Source organism: Hippopotamus amphibius, chromosome 14, assembly GCF_030028045.1.
Source record: "Hippopotamus amphibius kiboko isolate mHipAmp2 chromosome 14, mHipAmp2.hap2, whole genome shotgun sequence".
Taxonomy (NCBI): domain Eukaryota; kingdom Metazoa; phylum Chordata; class Mammalia; order Artiodactyla; family Hippopotamidae; genus Hippopotamus; species Hippopotamus amphibius.
In genome coordinates, this window is record NC_080199.1 from 55,959,487 (window position 1) to 55,985,121 (window position 25,635).

Genomic DNA, 25,635 nt, shown 5'->3' on the forward strand with positions numbered 1-25,635 from the left:
ACAAAACGTATGTAAGAAAAGAAAAATAACTGTAGTTTACTGAATGTCTCAGCTGTGTACAGTCCTTGTGCCGAGATAATAATGCAAACATTGAATGAAGTCTAAACAAGATCATTACCTAACATTTAGGGAGAATGGGAGATGGGAAGTATGTGCAGAGGGATGGTGAAAGAGAGCTAAACTGTAATTTTCCACAGTAGGAAATCAATGGATAATGCCTAACACTGAAAAATAAATCAAGAAATGTCAATGAAAGTATACTGTTTAGCGATATGGAGGTTAATATTAAAAGAAACAGCTCAGAGTTGAAAGTGGTAGCCCCTGAGGAGTGGGAAGTGGGAAAGTGTCCCAGGATAGATAACAGAGGACTGGTATTTTTTCATTAAAAGCCTTGAAAAACTATCCGCCTCAAGTTTCATGCATATTTAACAATGATTAAACACAAACAAAAATTTTAAAAATAAGCAAAGGAAATAAGCAGTGCTATGATCTGTCTCCACCAATTCAGAGAGGCTTCTGGAGACAGAACTGAGCCCGGTTTCCATTCAAGGGAGTGATGAAAATCAATAGTGATGAAGATGGGATGCTTTGAAAAGGAAGCACTACTAAACCAGTCTGAGCCAGATGGTGAAGCTCAGGGCCACTTTGTTCCTGAAAGTGTTTTCATTTGTAAAACTGCTTGTGACCATTAGGGAGAACTTGAGTTCTCATAAAAAAGGGTTGTCATTTCCTGGACATTTGGCTAGAAGATAATGCTCCTCAAGTCCTAAGGGAAACCAATGGGCAGTCTTGCTGAGAGGTACTACCCAAATGCTTTGACTCATCTCCCGAAAACACAACTGCCCCCGATGGGTGACTCACATGCAAATAATGTACAATATTGAATGTTATGAGCCCAAAGTATGATATGAGAGGGATCATTATAATTTGCCTCCCTAAACACTCAACCAGGCTATTTATTGGGCTACAGGAATCTGATGACAGGCACCTCAGAAGCATAAATAGCTCTGTAATCAAGTGAATTTTTAAATAACTTATACAGAGATAGTAGGATATATTTCCTCTCTATGAAAAAATTCCAAGAAAATTCTTAAAATTCTCCTTAAAACATAAACACAATAAGAAATACAGATAATCATCATTTGTAGGATTTTATTGTTTTAAATATGGCGACAAGCCCTCGGGGGGTGGGGGGGTGGGGGAGAAGGGTAGCTTCAATTAAATAAGATTCAATTAAGTGACTAGGAATTCCCCAAAGTAACAATCTCTAATTATGTAAAAATATCCATGGAAATGTAATGAGACAGAAAATTACTTATAATTGCCAAACCTCCTCTAAAGGAAAGTACAGTATGTACCTGAAAGAAATATTTTCTTTCAAATTTCTTAATCTGAAATTTTTCAAACCCATAGAAAATGTGAAAGAATAAAATACCAACACCCATATATCCTTCACTTAGATTTCACCAATTGTTGAGATTTTACTACTTTGTTTCTTGCCCTCCCTTGCTCTTTCTCTCCACGTGGTGTGTGTGTGTATTTGTACCCATTCGTCATGTCTTTTTAACCCCTGAAACATTTCGAAGTAAGTTGTAGACATCTTTTTACTTTATCTCTTAAATATAATAGTTCAACATATGGTTCTTAGGAATAGAAATATTCTCCTTTGTATAAAAATATCAATAAACAGAAACCTCAATAAAGCAGTTGGAGGGCCAGAAGGGGGAGCTCTCACACCCTATGACAATAGCAGAGCCCAACAGGAAGAAGAAAACCTTCCTTTTCTTGCCTGGCAAGAGCTCAGCCAATGAGAGACTGTCAGGACTCAGCCAATGAAAAGCCACTGCGCTTCGAAGTCTCAAGTCTGCCAGTGGACTCTGTGTTCACTATTAGCTCTCCTGACTTCCTTTTTCCTTTTAGAAGAGTCCTTCCTCCTCTTCTTGTTGCATAAGGACTTGTACATGGCTCACCTTGATTAGAGATCCCGAAAAGCAGTTCTTTGTTGATCTCGAATAAGCCCATTTTTGCTGAAGAAACAACTGGAAGTCAATTTGTTTTAAGTCAACAGCTTTGGGCTTTCCTGTGGTCCAGTGGTAAAGAACCTGCCTTCCAATGCATGGGATGCGGGTTCCATCCCTGGTCAGGGAACTAAGATCCCACATGCCGCAGGGCAACTAAGCCAGCACACCATAACTACTGAGCTCGCCTACGCCTCAACTAGAGAGCCTGTGTGCCACAAACTACAGAGCCCACGCGCCCTGGAGCCTGTGCACCACAACTAGAGATGAGAAAACCCTCACGCCATAACTAGAGAGAAGCCTGTGCACCGCAACAAAAGATCCCACATGCCACAATGAAGATCCTGCATGCTTCAATTAAGACCCAACGCAGCCAGAAATAAACATAAGTAAATTAATACATAAATAAAAATAATTATGTCAACAGCTTCATAAACACAATACCATTATGATACCTAAGAAAATTAATATTATGTAGACTTTCTCAATTGTCCCCAAATGTCTTTTATAGCTGTTTTCATTTCATTTCCTGACCCAGGATCCAATCAAATCTCATACATTGAATTTGGTTGTTACAGCTCTGGAAGGAATGCTTAAATAAGCCACAAAGGGTTATCCTTCATCAGGTGACAAATCCCAGAAATAACTGATGACTTCCAAGGAGGATAGGCCCAGTTAGCGGTGAGGCTCCTCCCCACTTTTTTTTTTCTGACGTGATACAAAGTTTGGGGCCAAAATTGAATTGCTCAGACAACAGAAGAGGGATTAACTTCTTAAAACTAATGCTTTTATAAAATGTTTAAACACATATGTAAAAGTAAGGCTGAAAGTACAGAGTACATCTTGGATAGCAAACTCATGTCTTAAAAAGTGTCAAAACATGATCTTGTCTAGGACACCAAATTATTAAGTTGTTCAAAGTTATCTCGGGTTGACCCTCGGTTTGGAAGAATAATTTTTAAAAAGGTACACTTGACAATAAGGATAAGAGTAGTTTACCACAAATTACCTCTTCTGTAGCTGTTCATCAGACATTTGCAGCTCCTCCTTTAAACGCATATACCTGTCTTCTCTCAGCAGCCTAGAGCCATCATAGAGGCTTAGCTCGCGATCATGGATCAATCTAATGGGACAGGGGAAGGTCAGGAAACAAATTACTCAGTTCTGAAGGGTGAAGTTATTAGAGGTAGAATCAGTTAATAGTTTGGTCATAACTATTATTACTGGCAATTGAGTCTAACAATTTTGTTAGATGCACCTTTCGAAACTTTAAGTTGGCTAGTGCTGTTATACTTGGCAAAAACTGTTGGTTGCTGTACTAGAAGGCAGTAGTCATGGTTACTAGATGTGAACAGGGAGGAGGAGGAGGAGGAGGAGCTGGAAAGGGGAAGGAGGAGGGAAATGAAAAGAAACAGCTGAAGGAGTGACTCAATATAACCATGAGGTAAATATTAATGAACAAGGCAGCTGGTACATATTCCCCTGAGTCTAACGTAACTCTTTAGGGCATAGTATCAAAATATTCCTACCTTTGCAATTACAAGATTTAAAATATCTAAAGTCTTTACCATGAAATAACTAGTGCTATTTCATATACTGACTATGATGGGACCTAGCTGTCCACAGCTCAAACAGCACTGTCTTCCAGATGTTGCAGAGGTTGAAAAGAGCTGTTCTAGATCTTAAGCCAACCACTAACGTTTCCTGATGCCCACAGTAACCGCTGCCCCCCCAGACATCTGCACAGGGAGCACTGAGGAGAGGAGAGACTGCATAATGCAGAGGTTAGAAGCGTGGGCAGTGGAGTCCCTCAGACCTGGGTTCAAGTGCCAGCCCTGTACCTTATTAGCTGAGTGGACTGGGAAGGGGAGAACCAATCTGCCTGTCTAAAATTTTACCTTTTATAAAATTAGGGCAATAATACCCACCTCACAGTACTGCTGTGAATATTAAACAGCTAATGTAAGGCAGATGCTTCACACAGTTGTTCTCAATCTGAGCTGCACATTAGAATCTACCAGGAAGGGGTTAAAAATGCCAGTGTTCAGGCCTTATCCTGGATCAATTACATCAGAATTTGAGGAGGTGGAGCCCAGGCATCAGTAATTTTTAAGCCTCACTCCCACAAGGAGATTCCACCATTAAGAATCTGAAAAACACTGGCTGAGCCCAGTGCCTGGTGCAGAGTTAAGTACTCGATCAATGGTAGCTGCTGCTGCCATTACTACTTGGCCTAACAGGCAAGAGATAGCCAGTAAAAGTAAGAGATAGCCAGTAAAAGTAAGAGATAGCCAGTAAAAGTAAGTATTATTTTGTTTGTGTTTGCATTTGTCTGTTTAGAAGAGAAAAATACTGTAAATTTATGGAATGTTTATAATAAAACACTGGAAGTTTGTGATTATTATTTTTAAGTACTCTCAAACTGAATCAGGATTAATACAGGGTTTTTAGAATCCTTAATTATACTCAGTATTTGCATCTTATCAAGGACAAAAAAACTTTGGTTAGTTGGGGAACTAGATTAGTCCACTTATTTGAAATTTCCCAATAAGTTAAAATTTAGAGTTAAAAGTTAAAAACAATGTTTACAAGGGATAGAATCAATATGTAACAAACAAACAAAAAAATGGTATCATTAATCTCCTGAAGTGACACAAGATGGGAATATTTTCATGACAGTTACACATGAAGTCTTCTCTCAACATTAAAGAGAAGTTAACTTAGGAATGTGTGGATATCTGCCCCACCTAAACTGAAATAAGAAAACAACAGTAACACAAATGTTCAAGTTTGTAAACATGAAGTGAACTTTAGCCTATATAAAATATAATCAAAGAGGTATTATACATTTCATATATAAGGAAGTATATTTTCCCTCTCAAAAAAAAATTCCAACAATGTCAACCGATAATTTAGATCTAGGATTGAAAAAGGAGTTTGTAAACAGTGAAGCTTTGACTCTGACAAACTGTAGAAACTTCAGCTGTGTGACTTATTTCATACATCAATCAACACATATAAAGTCTCAAAATTACTACTTAAAAGTTTGCTTTTTTGAGCTCTTTCAGAATGTTGCTATGGCAAGGGCTTTTCCCAAAATGTTCATTATTTGAAGTTTTACTCTACTGTGTTTACAACAATAAAAACATGTGCTGTTCTACTTGGATATAGAACTACAAATTCCCCAGGGACTATGTAACCCAGTTTAAATTAGAAGATTGAGAAAGTTCCACGTCTACTGTTTACGCGGTGTGTTTTTGTATGTGTGACTCATACAGACCTTTGTAATACAGCGAGCGTACCCACGTTGACTCTGTGAATGCCATCCAAGATGACCAGCTTCCCTTCCAGAGCAGCGTTTACAAGGGGTGAGGACCGCCAGGCAGTGTCTCCATTTGGAAGCGTGTATCTCTGCTGTAGCAGATCACGCGCTGTCATATCCTGAGACCAATCCCCAACACCCACCAAAGAAAATGCAGAATTAATTTTTAAGACATGGTTGATAGTTTCCTTAGCTTTAGAGTTACCTCTCTCTGAACATAACATTCCCTACAACAACTGGGAAGTCTTCTTCTTCAATCCAAAGAGAAAGATATTCAGAAGCTTTTCTTGGTCATTTGAATTTTTTTCCTATTACTCAGCCACATAAAATAGTGAGGGCTTTTTTTTTTTCTTTCTCTTTTTTATTTAGCGTTTTCTTCCTCTTTTAAAATGTTCACTTGGTATCGACAGAGATGGTGGCAGTAATTTCTACCCAACTTTTATGGAATTTAACTCAATCAGCTTTACTCCTGAAGGGCCAAAATGTACAGATTCCTATTTAAGAATAAGAGGCCACACAAATTCACTGGGAGGAGATGCTTATAAATGATGTGCATTTTCTTGCAGTTGAGTTCTCCAGAAAAGCCATGCTAGGAACCACCACAGTGACTCATATTTAAGGAGGCTTGAAAATGGAGGAAACTGAGGAGGACAGTCATCAGATGAGGTACAGGAATTGACAAACAATAGCACAGCACTTACAACCAATTTTTTAAAATTAATTTTTATTGGAGTATAGTTGATTTACAATGGTGTACAATTTTTTAAAGCATGTACACAATGTGCTAGTGCTAAAACAGTGTAATAGGTTTAAGCAAGCTATTAATAGTAGCATCTACCTACTGTAAAAAATTTTGGTGCTATATAATATAAATAATTTTTTCTTACATGTGTTAATGTGGAAGATAATAGTTTCTTTTCTGTTATCAGCTTCAGATAAATTCTGTGCCACTTATATCAAACAAAGTTAAACACTTAGTCAATTTTATCCAAAAATTTAAAGGCTTTTGTAAATTCTTTCATACCCAACTCCAGTTTTAAGAAGATGGGAAATGAATGAATTTGTTTATATTACAATGGCAACAAATCTGTATTGAGATCAAGATTAAAATGTAAGTCTTGATCATTTCAATTTTCTCACTATCAAAAAAGTACTAACTTAGGAAGCATAAATAGGCTTATATTGAATCATAATGACACTTGAGACAATATTCAAACTGAAAATAAAAATTCATATTTTAAGGCAAGACAAGAAAAATTTAAACATAAATTTTTCCTCTGCCCGTTCGGGCCTCCTCCCTCCCCTCTAACATGCAGTGTGCGTCCACCTCATGCATCAACGAGACCTCCCCAGTGGCAGAAAGGCCGGCTCAACCGTAAAGATCCAGTTCTCTTCTTCTGGCGCCAGCCATGTAACTCCCTAGAAGATAGCATTCCTTTCTCAATCCTGTAAGGGGTCACAATGACCCACCACTCTCCCGTACATGCAGACAGCTCTGGTGAACTTCATGTACAAAGCCAATACATCATTTTCCTTAAAGAGAGTGACTGGTACAGCACAGACTGATCAGACAACTGGGGAGATACAGTGCCACACCTAATGGTAGTTCTTAACTTACTTATTAATGTTACTATCTATATTTCTTATATTCTGTCTATTTTACATGATTATTGTTTCTTGCATCACCAAATGTGTCACTGAGATTCAGATGAAATTAATGATGCTTAGGTGCCTTGAAACAACTGATCAAATATATAGTTCTATAAGATCAATGACTGTAACAGTGTAACTCTAGATATGGGAAGAAGCAACAAAAGGACCACCTTTGCCTAGACCATAACTGACTAGCAAGATAGGCGGTTCAGAGGCTTTTGGCTACTGTTAACAGGGCCTAGTCCAGCAATAGCACATGGAGTGACCTATCAATGAAATCCTTGCCTGATGTGAGAATGAGCATTGCTAAGCCATGGGAACACAAAATGCCCCCCAAACCTTGGTCAAAATTAAGACTGAAAAGGAAGGGATTGTAAAATAAAGAATGTCGCCCACCACCCAGTTCTACAAGAATCAAGTCAGTAATCACTGTAGTTGCTGACCTACAATACACCCTAAAAGGAATTCAGGGTGAAGATCAGGATAAGACGCTTTGTGCTCTGGGGAAACTGACAGAACTGGCCTTCGGATGGTTAGATATTTCCAGGAGAAATTTTTTATGAACCTGGATTCTTGTATCTTCCCATAGTTAGAAAAGCACTAAAACGATCAACTACGACGTCTGTTCCTCGTGACTAGCAGCAACCTTCTACTGAGGTGTGCGTGACTGCAGGTACCCCCTGCGGCAAAAAGCTCATACACGCTGGACTCTCCCTTTACCTCTTCGGAGCAGTTCTCAGAGCACTCTGAGAGACTGTCTCCTGGGTTATAATCCTCAGGTTGGCTGCTGTAAAATGTTCTGTTTCTTTCTTAGATTGACTACTGATTCATTTTTTTCATGGGCAAAACTCAGCAACGTAGCCCTAGAGATCCAACTTTGCAACATGATCAAAATTTGGCTTAATGTTATCTAACTTTTCAACTATGAATTTTAAATGCTATGCAATTCATATGAGCATGTCATTCTAAGCTGCCAACAGCAACTGCAACACTCAAGACTAAATCTATCACCCTTATCAGTGTTTACTCAGACGGTTCATGGTGAAAAGGAGCTTATTCCCACTCATGGCTGTGCTACAGAACTGGAAATGGATCACTCTTGCAAGAAAAATAGGACAAATCAAAATAAATGTTGCTGGTTCATTTTCATAATTAAAATATGAAAAAAACAAATATGTATATACACATATATAAATCTTTTAAAAATTAATATAAAAACCGGTAAATTTAAGGAAAACTCTTGGTACTAATTATTCCAGAAAAACAGCATACAGTTACATTACATACTGCCCTAGAGAATAAAACAAACAGAAAACATGCTGTAGCACAGTGGTCCTAAGTCAAAGATACGTATCAGAAACAGCTGGGGGAACTTTTAGAAAATATAGAAGCTAAGGCCTTATCACCCTGAAGATGTGGATTCAGCAGATCCAAGGTGGGGCTTACCACCTATTTTTTATTAAACATGACACAGGTAATATCTTAAATGACTCCCAGGTGGGAAGCACTGCTTTAAAAAAAAGACATTAACTTAATGTGAAACTTTGTCTCATCTTATTTACTTGTACTCCTTCCTTATTCTGATAGGAATTATGAGATTGCACGAGGATATATAAAATGTATAGCAAGACAGTATAAATTAAAAAGTGAAAAAAAAATGAAGGAAAAAAAGGTAAGAGTAGGCCTTATTTCCTTTAAGCATTTCTCTTGATATTGAGAGAGGAGGTAACATGAAGAAGGTATCCCACTGATACCATATTGTTAAAGAAATGATTGGGGTTAATTTTGAAAATCCCAGCTTCAGACTGAAAATAGATGGTTTTCTGATCCAACTCAGCTCTTGAGTCTTTTGCGTGAGCTGCGGAAGAGAAGATGAGGATTATGACTCCGGCATAAGAGGTCTGAACTCCAAAGGAGCTGAGGCTAGCAACTGGTAACATTTTTTTTTAATGTTGACAGAGAAAATTCCTCACTCTCATACCAACACATCCTGAATCACCATTCTGTGCAAGATATAAAAGAGCACTGCTTCATTTTGTAGTGATGGATGATTCCAAAGTACATTCATATCTTGTTAATTCACACAGTATCTACAATACTGGCCTCATTCAAATAGGTATTTATTAATAAAGATGAGAAAGACAACCAGTATGTACGGCTCCTCTTTTCTAACCTAGCAGCTGGAGACTCCCTTTTACTGACTGAAGTAAACTGAAATAATTATTTGCTGCTACACAACAAGCAGTAACAGATGAACAGAGTTCAAAGCTACTAATGCCAACCACAACTACAGACCAGAAATATTTTCCCTTTTCTCAATCTTCCGAGGGGTAGAAAACAGAAAACACCTGGCATTTCGTAAAAGACTGGCTCAGTTTAGTTCTATCACGTGAAGTCTCTGCATATTATCATGTGAAAAAGAGCCATTCTTCATTTCTAATACATCTGTGCATTAAAATAAAAACTATCCTAAGGGGAAAAAAGGATCTCTTTAATAAAAGCAGTTAGCTTTCATAATTAAGATCCTATACTGGGAGAAAAGATGAAAATTCCAGCTTTTTCTTAAAAAGATAACTGCCCCCACTTTACATAATATTAGTTATAAGAAGAAATTATTTTCAACTGTGTGAGTTATTTCCATTGTGTGAAAGTGCAGGAACACCAAAGTAAAACTGAACTTTCACAGAACAACTGAACCTAATCAAACTTAATTAACAGAATTTTTTCAAAACAGCCTGAAATGAGTCAGTAACATGACTTCAATATGAAGCTAATCTTTAAAATAAAGTAACAACTTTTTCAAGTGTTTCTGTCTATAGAATATTTGGGTTTTAGTACCATGAAATTATTTTAATATCCTTATTCATTCTAACATATACTGTAACATGGAATTGTTAAAAATATACATATTTCCTTATTCTTCCCGCCTTCACACACGTCCCTAAAGCAAGTGGAAAGACAAAATTTTAAAAAGAAATATGCTTATTCCATATGAGCATTCTGAAAGCACACTAATAAAAATCAAGAAAGATGAATGTCTCCATTTTTGCATATAGTTTTCTTATCCTTGAAACTTTTGAACTTAAGAGAATAAAAATAGCACTAATGATATCATAGAGGCGAACCATTTCCTCTTTCTGTGTTTCCTTAAAAATTTAAAAATAACAGGACATGAAAACTAGTTCCTCTAGAGCCACCATTGTCTAACCTTAGACACCTCACCTCCTCATTTGGATCCCTGAAAAACATCCATATATGTATGTTAAGATTCTGTGTCATTTTGAATTTTGCTCTTTTGATTTGCAACAGAGAAACCCTACTAAAAACAAAAATGTTCTAGTAAAATGAGAAGCATAACTTCACAAAATGTACCAGAGAGTATAGATTTGAATCGTAAAGCAATTATATACCTTAAATGTTTTCAGGACCTTTGAATGGTATACATTAATTTTTCTGAGATTCCCTTGAGAAACCTGGATATAATTAGTTTGATAAATAACTGCAAAAAGTGGTTGTATGTTGAGTGACTAGAATAAGATTAGAATTTGTTTTCCAAGGTATAATATCATTCAGAAAAAGAAATGAAAGTACTATAGCAAATTTTTAGTGAACAAAGAAATTTCTGCTACCTCTCTCTTTAAATGTGAATATTGATAAGAAAGTAAAATTTTACATTATAAAGCATATACAATTTTTCTGGTAGAAAATTTAAATGATTATAGCAAAAGTAGGATATTGAAGTGTTTACAGACTATGACCTCAACTAGATTAAAAAATATACATTTCTACCATATTTATGAACCCAAGAGTTTCAGAAGTAAGTTGGCTTCCAAAAATATATATAATACATTAAAAAATTTTAAAATAAGTTGTTAAAAAAAACTAAACAAGGGAAGAGGAAACCAAGAAAGGTAAAGATGATACACAAAACATATTATAAGAAGAATCTAAAAATGTGAATCTAATCTTTCTAATTTCTAGCACACAAAAAAGAGTGACATTAAAAACAAAAGTTATATGTCATAACTCCACAGAATTGACACCAAAAAAAGCAGCAGGACTTCAGTTCTTGATGATGAGATTGAGAAAAATTTGTTCAATGAATGAGTCACGTCATTATAAAGAACAGTGTGTTGGAACTTCCCTGGTGGAGCAAGTGGTTGAGAGTCCGCCTGCCAATGCAGGGGACACGGGTTCATTCCCTGGTTCGGGAAGATCCCATGTGCCTTGGAGCGACTAAGCCAGTGTGCCACAACTACTGAGCCTGTGTACCACAATTACTGAGACCCGTGCGCCTAGAGCCCATGCTCCATAACAAGAGAAGCCACCACACTGGGAACCCTGTGCACCACAACAAAGAGTGGCCCCGCTCGCCACAACTAGAGAAAGATCCAACACAGCGAAAAATAATTAATTAATTAAAAGAAAAATAAAAGAACAGCGTGTTAAGGATTTAAAAATAGAAGTAACAATAATTATAGCAGCTAATACTTATGGAGGGTTTACTAGGCGCCAAGTACTTCATGTGAACTAACTCATGTAGTCCTTATAATCTTAAAGGATACGTAAAATTACTGCCTTCATTTTACCCAATCAAGGACACACAGCTAAAAAGTAAAGGAGCTGAGGTGTCCTCAAGGATATTATTACAAAAAATGTTTGACAAATTTCAGCAAAAGAAATTCCATGGAGAAAGAGCCAGTCTGGATTAATCAATCCATGTATATATTGTAGTGCTAATACAGGAATGTACATTGCAGACCTTTCAGGCTACTCGCCACTAAGTGTTTTCTCAATCAACTTCTTTGACAAAAGCCAGAAAGTACTGACCATGATGTTACTGTTCCCCAAAATGCCCTCCACAGCAGCTAGTGTCTATTGTTGTTTAAAAATATCTTTAAACACATATATAAAAGATTGAGATAAAAATGCTTTAGTTACAGTTAATAGTAATTATATTTCTAGGTGAGTATTATTCTTCATGTTCTTATTTCTAAATTAAAAATATAAACAGTGGACATTTAATTTTTTTTTGATTGGGGCAAGTAAGTATTATTAGTGATTTTTTTTCCCCCAAAAGAAACTAGCTGGAATTTTGTAGGCTTTCCAGGTCTACTTGATATAAGTTTTGCTTATTTGAGCAAAATTTACCCTATCAGAAAATATCCTGCCAGCAGTATAAATACTAAGAAAATCTGGGATTTAAGGGAATAAAAGAATACACCAAGACTAGCTGATGTAAGCCATCAACTTTGCAAAAAGAGATTAATTATGTCCACAACTATTAGTGGCAGAATACTGCATAAATATTGCATAAACACAGAATGTGAATAATTTTTAGGTCCCAAAATAGAAACGAAGCCATCATTTACAGGGTAAGCACGCACGGTGAACAAAATGCAAGGCATGCTGCCAACATTCCTGTGTCATTTATGTTTGATCTCAAACAAAAAGGCCTCTCGTTTTACATATATTGTAAAATTATTTGTAAACTCTTCCATGCTTCTTCCTCAAGTTCTTTTTTAAGGAACTATTTTTAACCTGTCACACATATAATAAATGCTTCCTTTAGGTATATAATGGTGGCATCACAAGACTACCATGATTGTTTTCAATTACTCTGCTATTGATGGAAGAAGCTGCTTTTGAATCATTTATAGCTCTCTTTACTGTAACCAGTGGGATCTATTTCAAGATGATCTACTCCAGTTAAAGATTTATTCTACAAAGAGAGAACAAAATTGTTTTGATTGAAGCTAACTAGAAGTCAAACCCACCATGTCACAACTGACCCAGCAAAAGGACATCTTACTAAAGTCACACAACAAAATATAAAGTCAAGGTCAGTGTAGGTGCAAATAATGTAAAGATACCCAATCCGAGAAAATATCCAATCAAATCCCTTCTACTATCCTTGCTGTAGTAAAGAGGCTAGAAAACTACAAGCATCATTTCTTAGATGCCTTTGCAGCTAGACTTCCGTACATGACCCAGGTTCTACCAAGCATTCTCACACACACAAAACTGGGAACTGAAAAACCTGGTAGTGAGAGTGAAGTGCCAGCCAGCACAAGGAACCCACTCTTCTAGAACAGCTATGGCTCAAAGCTATGGCTGAAGTTCTCCAGGCTCTGTCATTTGTAACTGGGTACAATCTAAACACTGTGCCCTATCTCTACCAGAAATTCTGTAAGCTACCTAATACTCTGTAATAAATCCCTTTCAGTTTTAGACAGCCAGGATGGATTCTACTGTCCACAACAAAAATCACAACCTAAGGATAACAATTTTTTAAAAGAAAACCAACTTTATGAATGCTTGTTTAGAAATATTCACGGATAACTAAGTATATAAAAGAGAGTAAGTACAGTTTCAAAAAGGAAGGCAAAAAGCAGATATGCTATAGAGTAAAATCCCAGGACACACAAACTAAAGAACCATATTTTATTCAAATGGTACAGCAAACTTTGCTGCATTTTATGACAAATGTTTGACTCTTTTAGGGCAACAGGTGGGAAAGTTGCAATCGATTCCAGTTTAAATAATATTTGCTTTCTAATAATTATATAGTAACAAAGAAAGTATAAAATCAAACTTGTGGTATGTGCTAATAACCTGTTCGGTATTCAGTAAAGACACATGGAGCAGCTCACTCAACAACACTCAAATCCCTTCTAGTCAGCCAACATGGAAAGTAGCACACTTGAAAGGATGGGTACAGTATGAGGAAAGCTGGGTTTTCAATTCCAATTCTGTGACTTATAATATGATAAATGTGTGAAGTGAGTAAAACGTCTTTAGACTTAAATGAGATACTGTCTGGCACCTAGTGGGTATTTAATAAATAACAGCTGAATCTGACTCAATTGAAGAAACAAAATCCTAATACATTAACATTTAAATATAACAATAAACCTAAGTCAACACTTCAGGACACTAATAAAAATGTAGTAACAATGCTGTATGACAAAAGAAATTCTTGTCTTAGAATTTAAAGACAAGGTAATATTGAAACAAATAAAAATTAGTAAAGTCGACAAAGGTCAGATTTGGGCTGATCCTTTAAAAACAATGTAAATTTTTCTAAATTTATTTATCCACTCCTTCACATATTGATTGGCTACTACACACAAGTCACTGATCCAGGTGCTGAGGATACAGCAATGAAAAAGATAAACATGGATCTTACATTCCAGGGGAAGAGAACAAAACTAGACAAAGGGAAGGGAACAGAGAATGAGAAGGAAGGGAGGGAGGGAGAGAGGAGATGCAAATATGAAAAATGTATCACAGGGATTCCCTGGTGGTCCAGTGGTTAGGACGCCACTCTTTCACTGCTGAGAGCGTGGGTTCAATTCCTGGTTGGGGAACTAAGATCCTGCAAGCCGTGTGGCACAGCAAAAAATAAATAAATAAAATAAATATATATGTATTATATATATAAAATATATGTGTATATATGTATTGTATATATATGTGCGTGTGTGTGTGTGTATATCACGTAGTGGTCAGTGCTATGAGCATTGTGACAGCAAATGGCTCCGTGGGTCAAGAATGCTTTCTCTAAGTATGCTTGAGCTGCGATTTAGACAATAAAAGGCCAAGTGAAGACTAGGGGAAGAGTATTCCAGGCTGAGGCAACATCCTGCGCAAAAGTCCTACAGAAGAAAACAGCTAGATAGATTTAAGGGACTCAAAGTAGCCAATGAGGCTGAAACATAACCAGCAGAGGGTCCAGAAGGGAGAGAAATGGCTGGAGAGGTGGGCATGGGTCAGATCATGCAGGGCAGCGTCTCTCAATCCTGGCTCCCTATTAGAATCACTGAGTAGCTTTTGTAAAAATCCTGAAGTCTGGGTCCCGGCTCAAACCAGTTACTTCAGATTCTCTAATGGTGAGGGCTGGACACAGAAAAATTTTCATATCTCCTTGAGTGGTTCTAATAGGCAGCTGAGGTTGAAAAGCACTGATGGTAGGCTCATAAGCCAAGACTAGGGGTTCTTATTTTAAGTGTGATGGAAAGCCATTGACAGATTCTAAGCAGAGACGATATGATCTGATTTACATTCTTAAAAGGTCACTCCCACTATTCTTTTTTTTTTAAATAAATTTATTTATTTATTTATTTATTTATTTATTGGCTGTGCTGGGTCTTCGTTGCTGCACAGGAGCTTTCTCTAGTTACTGCAAGCGGGGGCTACTCTTCATTGTGGTGTGCAAGCTCCTCATTGTAGTGGTTTCTCTTGCTGTGGATCTCAGGCCCTAGGCGCATGGGCTTCAATAGTTGCAGCACATGGGCTCAACAGTTGTGGCTCACGGGCTCTAGAGCACAGGCTCAATAGTTGTGGCGCATGGGCTTAGTTGCTCTGTGGCATGTGGAACCTTCCCAGAGCAGGGCTTGAACCCATGTCCCCTGCATTGACAGGTGGATTCTTAAACACTGCACCATCCAAGAAGTCCCACTATTCTTTAGAGAATGGATTATAAAATGTAACATGTTCTAATTAAATAGCTACAAATTTTTAAATGATTTCTTTTTTATGTAGACCATGTTTTTAAAAGTCTTTATTGAATTTGTTACAATATTGTTTCTGTTTTATGTTTTGGGTTTTTGGCCAGGAGACATGGGATCTTAGCTTTCTGACCAGGGATCAAACTTGCACCCCCTGCATTAAAAGGCACCAGGGAAGTCCCCAATAGCTACAAATATTTAATATCTACAGAAGAGAACAGAAAAATATTCACACCAAAAAAGAGATAAAGTCAAAAATAAATATCTATAAATGTTCAACCAACATAACTGAAAACTATAAAACACTGCTGAAAGAAAGAACTTATATAACTCGAGAAAAAAAATATGATTAAAAAATGGACAGAGTAGTTGAATACATATTTTTCCAAGGAAGACATAGAAATATCCAACAGTACATGAAAAGATGCTCAACATCACTCATCATCAAGGAAATACAAATTAAAACCACAATGAGAGATCAGTCCCTCCCATCAGGAAGCACACAGGAGGCTCCTAGATAGCTTCCTCCACAAGAGGGCAGACAGCAGAATCAAGCAGTATCAGCAGTATTTTGTCTTGTGGAACTGAAAACCACAGCCACAGAAAGATAGAGAAAATGAAAAAGCAGAGGACTTTGTACCAGATGAAGGGACAGGATAAAGCCCCCGAAAAACAACTAAATGAAGAGGAGATAGGCACCCTTACAGAAAAAGAATTCAGAATAATGATAGTGACGATGATCCAGGACTTTGAAAAAAGACTGGATGCAAAGATCGAAAAGTTTACCAAAGACCTAGAAGAATTAAAGAGCAAACAAACAGAGATATGCAACACAATAACGGAAATGAAAAATACACTAGAAGGAACCAATAGCAGATTAACTGAGGCAGAAGGGCGAATACGTGACCTGGAAGACAGAATGGTGATCATCACTGATGCGGAAAAGAATAAGGAAAAAAGAATGAAAAGAACTGAAGACAGCCTAAGAGACCTCTGGGACAATGTTAAACACACCAACATTCGCATTATAGGGGTCCCAGAAGGAGAAGAGAGAGAGAAAGGACCCGAGAAAACATTGGAAGAGATTCTAGTTGAAAGCTTCCCTAACATGGGAAAGGAAACAGCTACCCAAGTCCAGGAAGCACAGAGAGTCCCAGGCAGGATAAACCCAAGGAGAAACACGCCAAGACATATAATAGTCAAGTTGACAAAAATTAAAGACAGAGAAAAGTTATTAAAAGCAACAAGGGAAACACGACAAATAACATACAAGGGAACTCCCATCAGGTTAACAGCTGATTTCTCAGTAGAAACTCTACAAGCCAGAAGGCAGTGGCACCATATATTTCAAGTGATGAAAGGGAAGAACCTACAACCAAGAATACTCTACCCAGCAAGGATCTCATTCAGATTTGATGGAGAAATCAAAAGCTTTCCAGATAAGCAACAGCTAAGAGAATTCAGCACCACCAAACCAGTCCTACAACAAATGCTAAAGGAACTTCTCTAAGTGGGAAACGTAAGAGAAGAAAAGGACCTACAAAAACAAAAACAAAGCAATTAAGAAAATGGTAATAGGAACATACATATCGACAATTACCTTAAATGTAAATGGACTAAACGCATCAACCAGAAGACACAGACTGGCTGAATGGATACAAAAACAAGACCCATATATATGCTGTCTACAAGAGACCCACTTCAGACCTAGGGACACATACAGACTGAAAGTGAGGGGATGGAAAAAGATATTCCATGCAAATGAAAATCAAAAGAAAGCTGGAGTAGCAATAGTCATATGAGATAAAATAGACTTTAAAATAAAAAATGTTACAAGAGACAAGAAAGAACATTACATAAAGATCAAGGGATCAATCCAAGAAGAGGAGATAACAATTATAAATATATATGCACCCAATATAGGAGCACCTCAATACATAAGGCAAATGCTAACAACTATGAAAGAGGAAATGCAAGGCAGAAATAGAGACACAGGTGTAGAGAACAAACACATGGACACCAAGTGAGGAAAGCGGGGAGGGTTGGGGGGGAATGAATTGGGAGATTGGGACACCAAATTGTACGCTCTAAATATATGCTATTTGTTGTCTGTTAACTGTATCTCAATAAAAGTTCTAAAAAAAAACAAAACAAAAAAAACAATGGGCATAGATTTGACTCTAAGCTTTGGAAATTAAAATGAAATGAGGAATTAAGTAGATTGGTAATGCACAGACAACAAAATAGCAACAAACCAATTCATCATCTTAAGGTGGAAAGTTATTTTTTTCTCAAAATTACCTGTAAAAAGGATGCCATTGTAATTAGCAATGCCTTTAAAAGCAGGATTATAGTAAATGTTGAAGTTTATCTTCTAACATCCTTCAATAAAATGTTAAAAAAAAACAACAACCACAAGAGATATCACCTCATACCTGTTAGAATGGCTATTACCAAAAAAACAAAACAAAAAACAAAAACAAAAAAGAACAAGAGATGACAAATGTTGGTGAGGATGTAGAGAAAAGGGTACCACTGTGCACTGTCGGTAGGAATGGAAATTGATACAGCTTCCATGGAAAACATCATGGAGGTACCTCAAAAAATTAAAAATAGAACTACCATATGATCCAGTAATCCCATTTCTGAGTACATATCCAAAGAAAACAAAAACAGAATACTGAGATACCTGCACTCCCATGTTCATTGCAGCATTATTCACAATAGCCAAGGGTCCATTGATGAACGAATGGATAAGAAATCGTGATGATACACACACACACACACACACACACACACACACACACACACACACGGGAATATTATTCTGTCATGAAAAAGAAGAAAGTGCTGCCATTTGCAACAACATGGATGGACCTTGAGGGCATTATGCTAAGTGAAACAAGCCAGGCAGACAAAGCAAAATACTGCATGGAATCACTTACAAGTGGAATCTTAAAAAGAAAAAAGTCAAACTTTTAGACACACAGAGTAGAAAAGTGGTTGTCAGGGACTGAGAGGTTGGGGAAATAGGAAGAGTTTGGTAAGAGGGTACAAACTTTCAAGTATAAGATGAACTAAGATCGGAGTATATAATATAAAACATCGTGACTATAGTTGACAACTCTGTATCATATAACTGAAATTGGCTAAGAAAGTAGAACTTCAATGTTACCCTGATAGTGAGCTTGCATGTGTGAGAGAGAAGTAAGTGTCTATTAATGTTCAACTGACATAACTGATGTGTTCTTAAAAACTCTATAAAGTAAAATTTCATATGCCAAATGCATTTTCCAGCCAATTCTCAAAAATGGGTCCAGGGATGGTGGATTAGAGCTACTGGAGATGTCCACAGCTATACCAAATCCTGCAAAAGCAAATGATGTTAGACTGACAATTTGGCTGTGTGGGGTACGGTGGATGGGAAGAAAGCTAAGAAGTGTGCCATGGCTAAAATCCTTGACAACTGTTTTGATTGACTTAATGTGTCCCTTCTGGAACTTCTCACAAAACTAAAGCTGCTACCTCTGAATCACTCCCCCATGAGAGATACTGGGCAGCAAACACCTTTCACTATGTGGGAGATAGGTAAAAGTTAATGGATTCAGGAAGCATCATTAAGGATAACTGTGGAGTCTCCTGCTTGAAGCAGCACTGAAAAAGGTTTGCTAAGATTAAAGAACAGGCTGCTGGAGGTAGCAGGGTAACCCTCCCACCCTGTCCATCTTCCCACCTATGTAAGGGCATAATGAGCACCACTCCTCACCTGCACAGAGGCTGCAGCAAGCAGCTACCTAAATCTGGGAGAGTTTCAGGGAACCATAGGAAAGGAACAGGAAGCATCCCATGGAAAGGGCTGGCTGAGGCCCCTCTTTGGGTTGCTAATTTCTCAACAGTAGTCAACAGAGTGTAAAAATCAGGACTTTCGCTGCTTTTACCAGTTTAAATCCCAAGCTACTTCAACTCAGTTTCCAGGGACATTAGTTGAGCTCTGTTAAAGAATGCCTTTCCCTCTGATGTTCTTTTCGACTGTCTCTGTAATTCTGCCAAATGGTTTTCAGTTCAAACACCTCAGAAAGCCCTGTTTCTACTATAAGACTGGTTTGCAAATCAGCAATAAATTTCAATATATTTAGAAAGTAGGCTGGATCCTGAGTAATTGGGGGTTTTTAAATAGGGAAGAATAGAAAAACAAACCACTTAGGAACCATAGAAGGCAACTAGGTGATAAAGCTGAGAGGCACTTATTTACTTGTTTCCAAGAATAAAATATGTTTACAATGAACATTGCGGTACATGTGTCTTTTCGCATTATGGTTTTCTCAGGGTATATGCCCAACAGTGGGGTTGCTGGGTTATATGGTAGTTCTATTTTTAGTTTTTTTAAGGAACCTCCATACAGTTCTCCACAGTGGCTGTATCAATTTACATTCCCACCAGCAGCGTAAGAGGGTTCCCTTTTCTCCACACACTCTCCAGCATGTATTGCTTGTAGATATTTTGATGATGGCCATTCTGACAGGTGTGAGGTGATACCTCATTGTAGTTTTGCTTTTCGTTTCTCCAATAGCCAGGTCATGGAAACAACCTAAATGTACACTGACAGATGAATGGATAAAGAAGATGTGGTACATATATATAATGGAATATTACTCAACCATAAAAAGGAATGAAATTGGGTCATTTGTAGAAATATGGATGGAACTAGAGTCTGTCATGGAGTGAAGTCAGAAAGAGAAAAACAAATATCATACATTAACACACATGTGGAATCTAGAAAAATAGTACAGATGAACCTATTTCCAGGGCAGGAATAGAGATGGGGATGTAGAGAATGGACGAGTGGACACAGTGGGGGAAGGGGAGGGTGGGATGAAATGAGGGATTAGGTTTAACATAAATACACTACTATGTGTAAAATAGCTAGCTAGTGGGAACCTTCAGTATGGCACAGGGAGCTCAGCCAGTGCTCTGAGATGACCTAGATAGGCAGGATGGGGGCAGGGGGGTGGGGGGACATGGAAGAGAGGTCCAAGAGGGAGGGGATATATGTATACATATAGCTGATTCCCTTCATTGTACAGCAGAAACTAACACAACATTGTAAAGCAATTATACTCCAATTAAAAATCTATGTTTACAAAACTTACAGTACTTAACAGAAATTTGTGAATGTCAAAATCAAATCAAAGTTATAGCCTTCTTTCTTTTCTTTCTTGACATGTTCCCCATAAGAATATAAATATATAACTTCCTCATTAACCTCACTAACCTTTAGCGCATCTTTAGTCTTACAGTGATCTTTGGTGACTATAAAATCCTGAGGACCCTTAAAAGATTGCCCTAAGACCCCTAATCAAGATTACTGTAAAGGACAGTTAAGACAGAAGTCCTAACTAATGGAGATGGTCAAGTGTAACAACTTGTTCTTACCAACAGTACTGGGACTTCATCACACAGCGTCCTTAAGTTTGGAGCTATTGCACAGAGAATCCTCAAACCTGAAATTCTTTCCCTCTTCAAGTTTATGGATCATATGTTTTTGGATCACCAAGGATGGTAAATGAAATACCTTTCAGGCTGGACTTCCTTATTTGGTAGGATTCCATGGTTACTTTGGTTTTCTTCCTTGGGCTAATGGGTTTGGTTTTACTGTAATGTTTATTTTTATATACATGCCCAAAGGCCTCCTAGTGCATTTTTATAAATCTAATAAATACTTCATGATAACTAAATTTGTTAAGATAACACAAAAGATGATGTCCATTACTTAAAATGTACATTTCCAACTAAACAAGGAATCCAGTACATATTTGCAAAGTTATAAAAGATTTGAATATCATATTTGGATACTTTTTTTAAAAAAAGCAAATGTAAAGCTTACGGCCTTTTAAATGGCAAATTTATACAAATTCAACAAGATGAACCTTTAATACTGCACAGCAAACTTTAAGATACACTTTGCATTTTTAGAATATTTAAGTTTAAAAGGTTATCAAGTTAAACCAGCAAATTGCCTGCCTTTTCAACACATAACTTTGTATTACATCCTATCATGTAAACACTCCAAGCAGTTCTAGTTACAAGCTTAACATAAAACACTACGTGTCATTACACTCAGTTTTTGAAATGATTTCTCCCTCAAAATGAGAGACTAGATATGTTTTACAAAGTTTCAATTATAAAAATAATACACTGTTGAGACGGACTTCTATCAGTTGAAAACAAGCATTGATTTTTGGAAACTCCTCCATTCCTCCTTTCCATTATGTTTTTGAAAAGCTAGCAAGTAGAAAAACAGACCAATATTGAAAAACAAACTGTGATGAGACAAGAACACAAGCATTCTAAAGCAAATCAAGCTAATATGAAGGAAAGCATTCCAAATAAAAACAGATTGTACTTTCAGGGCTTCAATCCAGTTTCTTCTCATCTCAGAGTGAGCCTCATTGTCTGTTACTTATTGTTCTTAAAGATGTACAATCTAGTAGGCAAGAAAATGGCTCGAAAAGTAATAAGCTAGGACCTGTTGTAGAAGCTTTGTTTGAGGTATAAACCCTGGCACTTAACCTTTCTCATCCTTAATTTTGAAAGTCAGGAAATTCCACTTTACTGGCCTATTTTAGAGTACTTACAAATTTTAGCAAATAACTTGAGTCACTTCAAAGAGGTTGCAAAAAGAGGTTATTGTCACAAAATTTTACTTTTGAAAAACATAGGAAAATACACAGAAAATTGTATTCTAAAACTGAAATGAATTTGTCTCAAAACAGTCTCCTGCCTTAACCTATAAGGACTAAGCTTATAAGATAAAAAAATGAGAAATTGATCTAAATAATTCTATTGCTTTTCTGCATTAGAGAATGCTCTAAATGGAGAAGCTCTTAAATGGGTTTCTTGAATAATCACATCTATCCTTTACATACTTAAAAATAAAAGTCATTCTACTTAAAATATTTTAAGATTTCCCAAGCCTCTAGGATGGTGCATATTCAACTGAGTATTTTCTTCATGACAAACACTATGCTGTGATCTAACCTAGTAGGCTCTCAATTCTGTTAGACCCACCCTATTTTATAAACATCCCCATTTTATTAACAATATTTTATAATTTTTGGTTTACAGCCTTGGAAAAATCCATAGGTAGTATAATATACCTATATACATAATTTCAAATAAAGATTCAGGATAATGCCTACATTTTAGTATAGGGAAAATAACTTGTTAAAAAATAATACACACTTCAACAAATATATGGGCACAACTACACCAGAAAATATCATGAAGTTGGATGTAGAATCACTATGAATATGAAAACTATATAGACTGAAAGAGGTGTGCTACATTTGTAACTCAAATACCATCAATGGCAGTGTTCTCAGTGGTGTGATCTTTCAGAATGGTCAGTGTAGTAGGCACAATAATAGCCCCAAAAGACATCCATATCCTAATCCCCAGAACCTGTGAATATGTTACCTTCTATGGCCAAAGAAACTCTGCAGACATGATTAAGTTAATGACCTTGAGATGGGGAGATTATTCTGGATTACCCATGCGGGCTCAATCTTAATCATCTGAGTCCTTAAAGCTGGAGGATGTTTCTCAGCTGTGGTCAGAAAGAGAGATGGCAGCTTGAGAAAGATCCAGTGCTCCACTGCTGGTTCTAAAATATAAGGGGTTGGGACTTCCCTGGTGGCGCAGTGGATAAGAATCTGCCTGCCAATGAGGGGACACAAGTTCAATCCCTGGTCTGGGAAGATCCCACATGCTGTGGAACAACTAAGCCCGTGAGCCACAACTACTGAGCCTGCGCTCTAGAGCCTGCAAGCCACAGCTGTTGAGCCCAAGTGCCACAATTACTGAAGCCTGCGCTCCTAGAGCCCATGCTCTGCAATAAGAGAAGCCACCGCAATGAGAAGCCTGTGCGCCACAATGAAGAGTAGCTCCTACTCACCACCACTAGAGAAAGCCTGCGTGCAGCAACCAAGACCTAGCACAGCCAAAAATTAAAATAAAATAAAATAAAATAAACAAAAAAATAAAATATAAGGGATTATGTCAGAGGTCAGTCTAGAAGCTGAAAGAGACAAGTGAATTCTTCCTTAACCTGGGTATAGCGAAAGGCTTTCTAGCCATAATTCAAAATCTAGATGCAAAAAAACAATATTAATAAATTTAACTACAAATTTCTTAAATTTACAAGGCAAAAATTAACTTATTCATAAATAAAATCAAAGTATAACTGACAGAGAGAAAAATATATGTAGCATATATCACAGATAAAAAGCAAATATGCCTAATATTAGAGACTTAAAAATTGAGAGGAAAAAAGACCAAAAATTTAGTAGCAAAATGGGCAGAAGAAATGAACAGAAAATTTACTAAGGAAAGACATAATAATGGCCCTTAAAAATAGGGCAGATTTACAATTTCTTTCCTAATATAAGAAATGCAAATTAAAACTACTTCTTAGATACCATTTCTAACTATCAAATTGGCAAAACATTAAAGAGCTTGGCAGCCCTCTCTATTGGCATTGTCGGTGGGAATGTAAAATGGTACAATCCTTACTGAAGAAAATTTGGCAATGCCTAATAAAACTACACATATATTTACCTATTGACCTAAAAACGCCATTTCTAGGAATTAATCCTGAAAATACACTTCTAACAATATGAAAATACACTTGCAAAGGTCATTCACTGCAACTTAGTTTGTAACTACAAAATATTGGAAACAACCCAATAGTCCATATAGAGGAGACTGGCTGAAAAAACTCTGGTATAACCACATGATGGAATAATATGCAAATAGAAAAAAAAAAAAAGAATGAGGAAGAGCTCTATGAAAAGACAACTACTCTTAGTTTATAATTTCTATTTAAAAATTCAAAGGATGTAGAATTTGCATGATGACACACATTTTTTAAAAATAAATTTTATAATAAAAGAAATTTGAAGGTTATTCTTTGTAGAAAAAGAAAAAATACTAAGAAGACAGAGAGGATGACAGATAGCAGCAAAATAAGTCAAGAAAACAAAATGATCTACAGAATCATACAGAAAGTTAGCCTCCAAAGTTGACTATAAACCATTTACATGAATACAGACTCTTGAAATCTTCATGAAAAAAGTGCATATTCAAGAAAAAAACAAGGGCTGCTCTGCTGGTGCAGATGTTAGGAATCCACCTGTCAATGCAGGGGACACGGGTTCGAGCCCTGGTCCGGGAAGATCCCACATGCTGCAGAGCAACTAAGCCCATGCTCCACAACTACTGAGCCTGTGCTCTAGAGCCCTCGAGCCACAACTACTGAGCCCCCGTGCTGCAACTACTGAAGCCCGAGCGCCAAGAGCCTGCACTCCACAACAAGAGAAGCAACCACAATGAGCAGCCCTTGCACCACAACGAAGAGTAGCCCCCGCTCTCCGCAATCAGAGAAAGCCTGCATAAAGCAACGAAGACCCAATGCGGCCAAAAATTAATTAATTAATTAATTTTTTGACAAAGACAAGAAGCAAGTAAATAAATCCAAGACATAGGGCAGTGAAAACAAATGGGAGAGAATAAAAGAAATAAAGTTATTTCCACTGTATCTGGATACACAGAAAGGAGGGATTGTAGATTAGATGGAAGATGAAGAAAAGGATTCAGTTTGAGTTTAGCTATAGGAAGAAAAAATTAGCTAAGGGGTCAAAAATGATCCAAAGACTTCAACACGTTTTAGACAGTGATTATATTCATTACAAGTCTCCCAAACTCATTTGACCTTAATTTTTGATTGACGTTGACCTGGCTTTTAATCCAAGTAGTACTTAAACAGAAAAAAGAAATCTCAGATCTGGTGCTGTTTACAATGGTGTGGAAAGAAATCTGGAAATACGCCCTTATCTGGTTGCAAAAGAAAAGAAAAATAACCTGTATGTCTTCAATGCTATGAAATCACTGGCTTCAACACTACAAAAAAGAATAACCGGTTAAAAGAATCTGACCTAATGCTTGAGCCAAATGGTTTAAGACTTTTATAACCTATTATAAAACTTATTTTATGTACTGCCACAAATCTGTGTTAAGGCTCTGTTTTTCTTTTTCTTCATATGAAATCCAGTTCTAAAAATAGTCAAGTCTAAAA

At 36.9% G+C, this 25,635-nt stretch overlaps 1 protein-coding gene across 1 annotated transcript in view; it reads right to left on the reverse strand.

The window, feature by feature from the left end:
• The window catches only part of VWA8 (von Willebrand factor A domain containing 8), a 340,198-nt gene that overhangs the window by 236,809 nt on the left and 77,754 nt on the right, over window positions 1-25,635 (reverse strand). The window contains exons 13-14 of the mRNA XM_057707109.1: window positions 5,299-5,459; window positions 3,028-3,141 (exon numbers count right to left, since the gene is read on the reverse strand). Coding sequence (XP_057563092.1) covers window positions 3,028-3,141; window positions 5,299-5,459 — 275 coding nt within the window. The remainder of the gene's footprint in view (window positions 1-3,027; window positions 3,142-5,298; window positions 5,460-25,635) is intronic.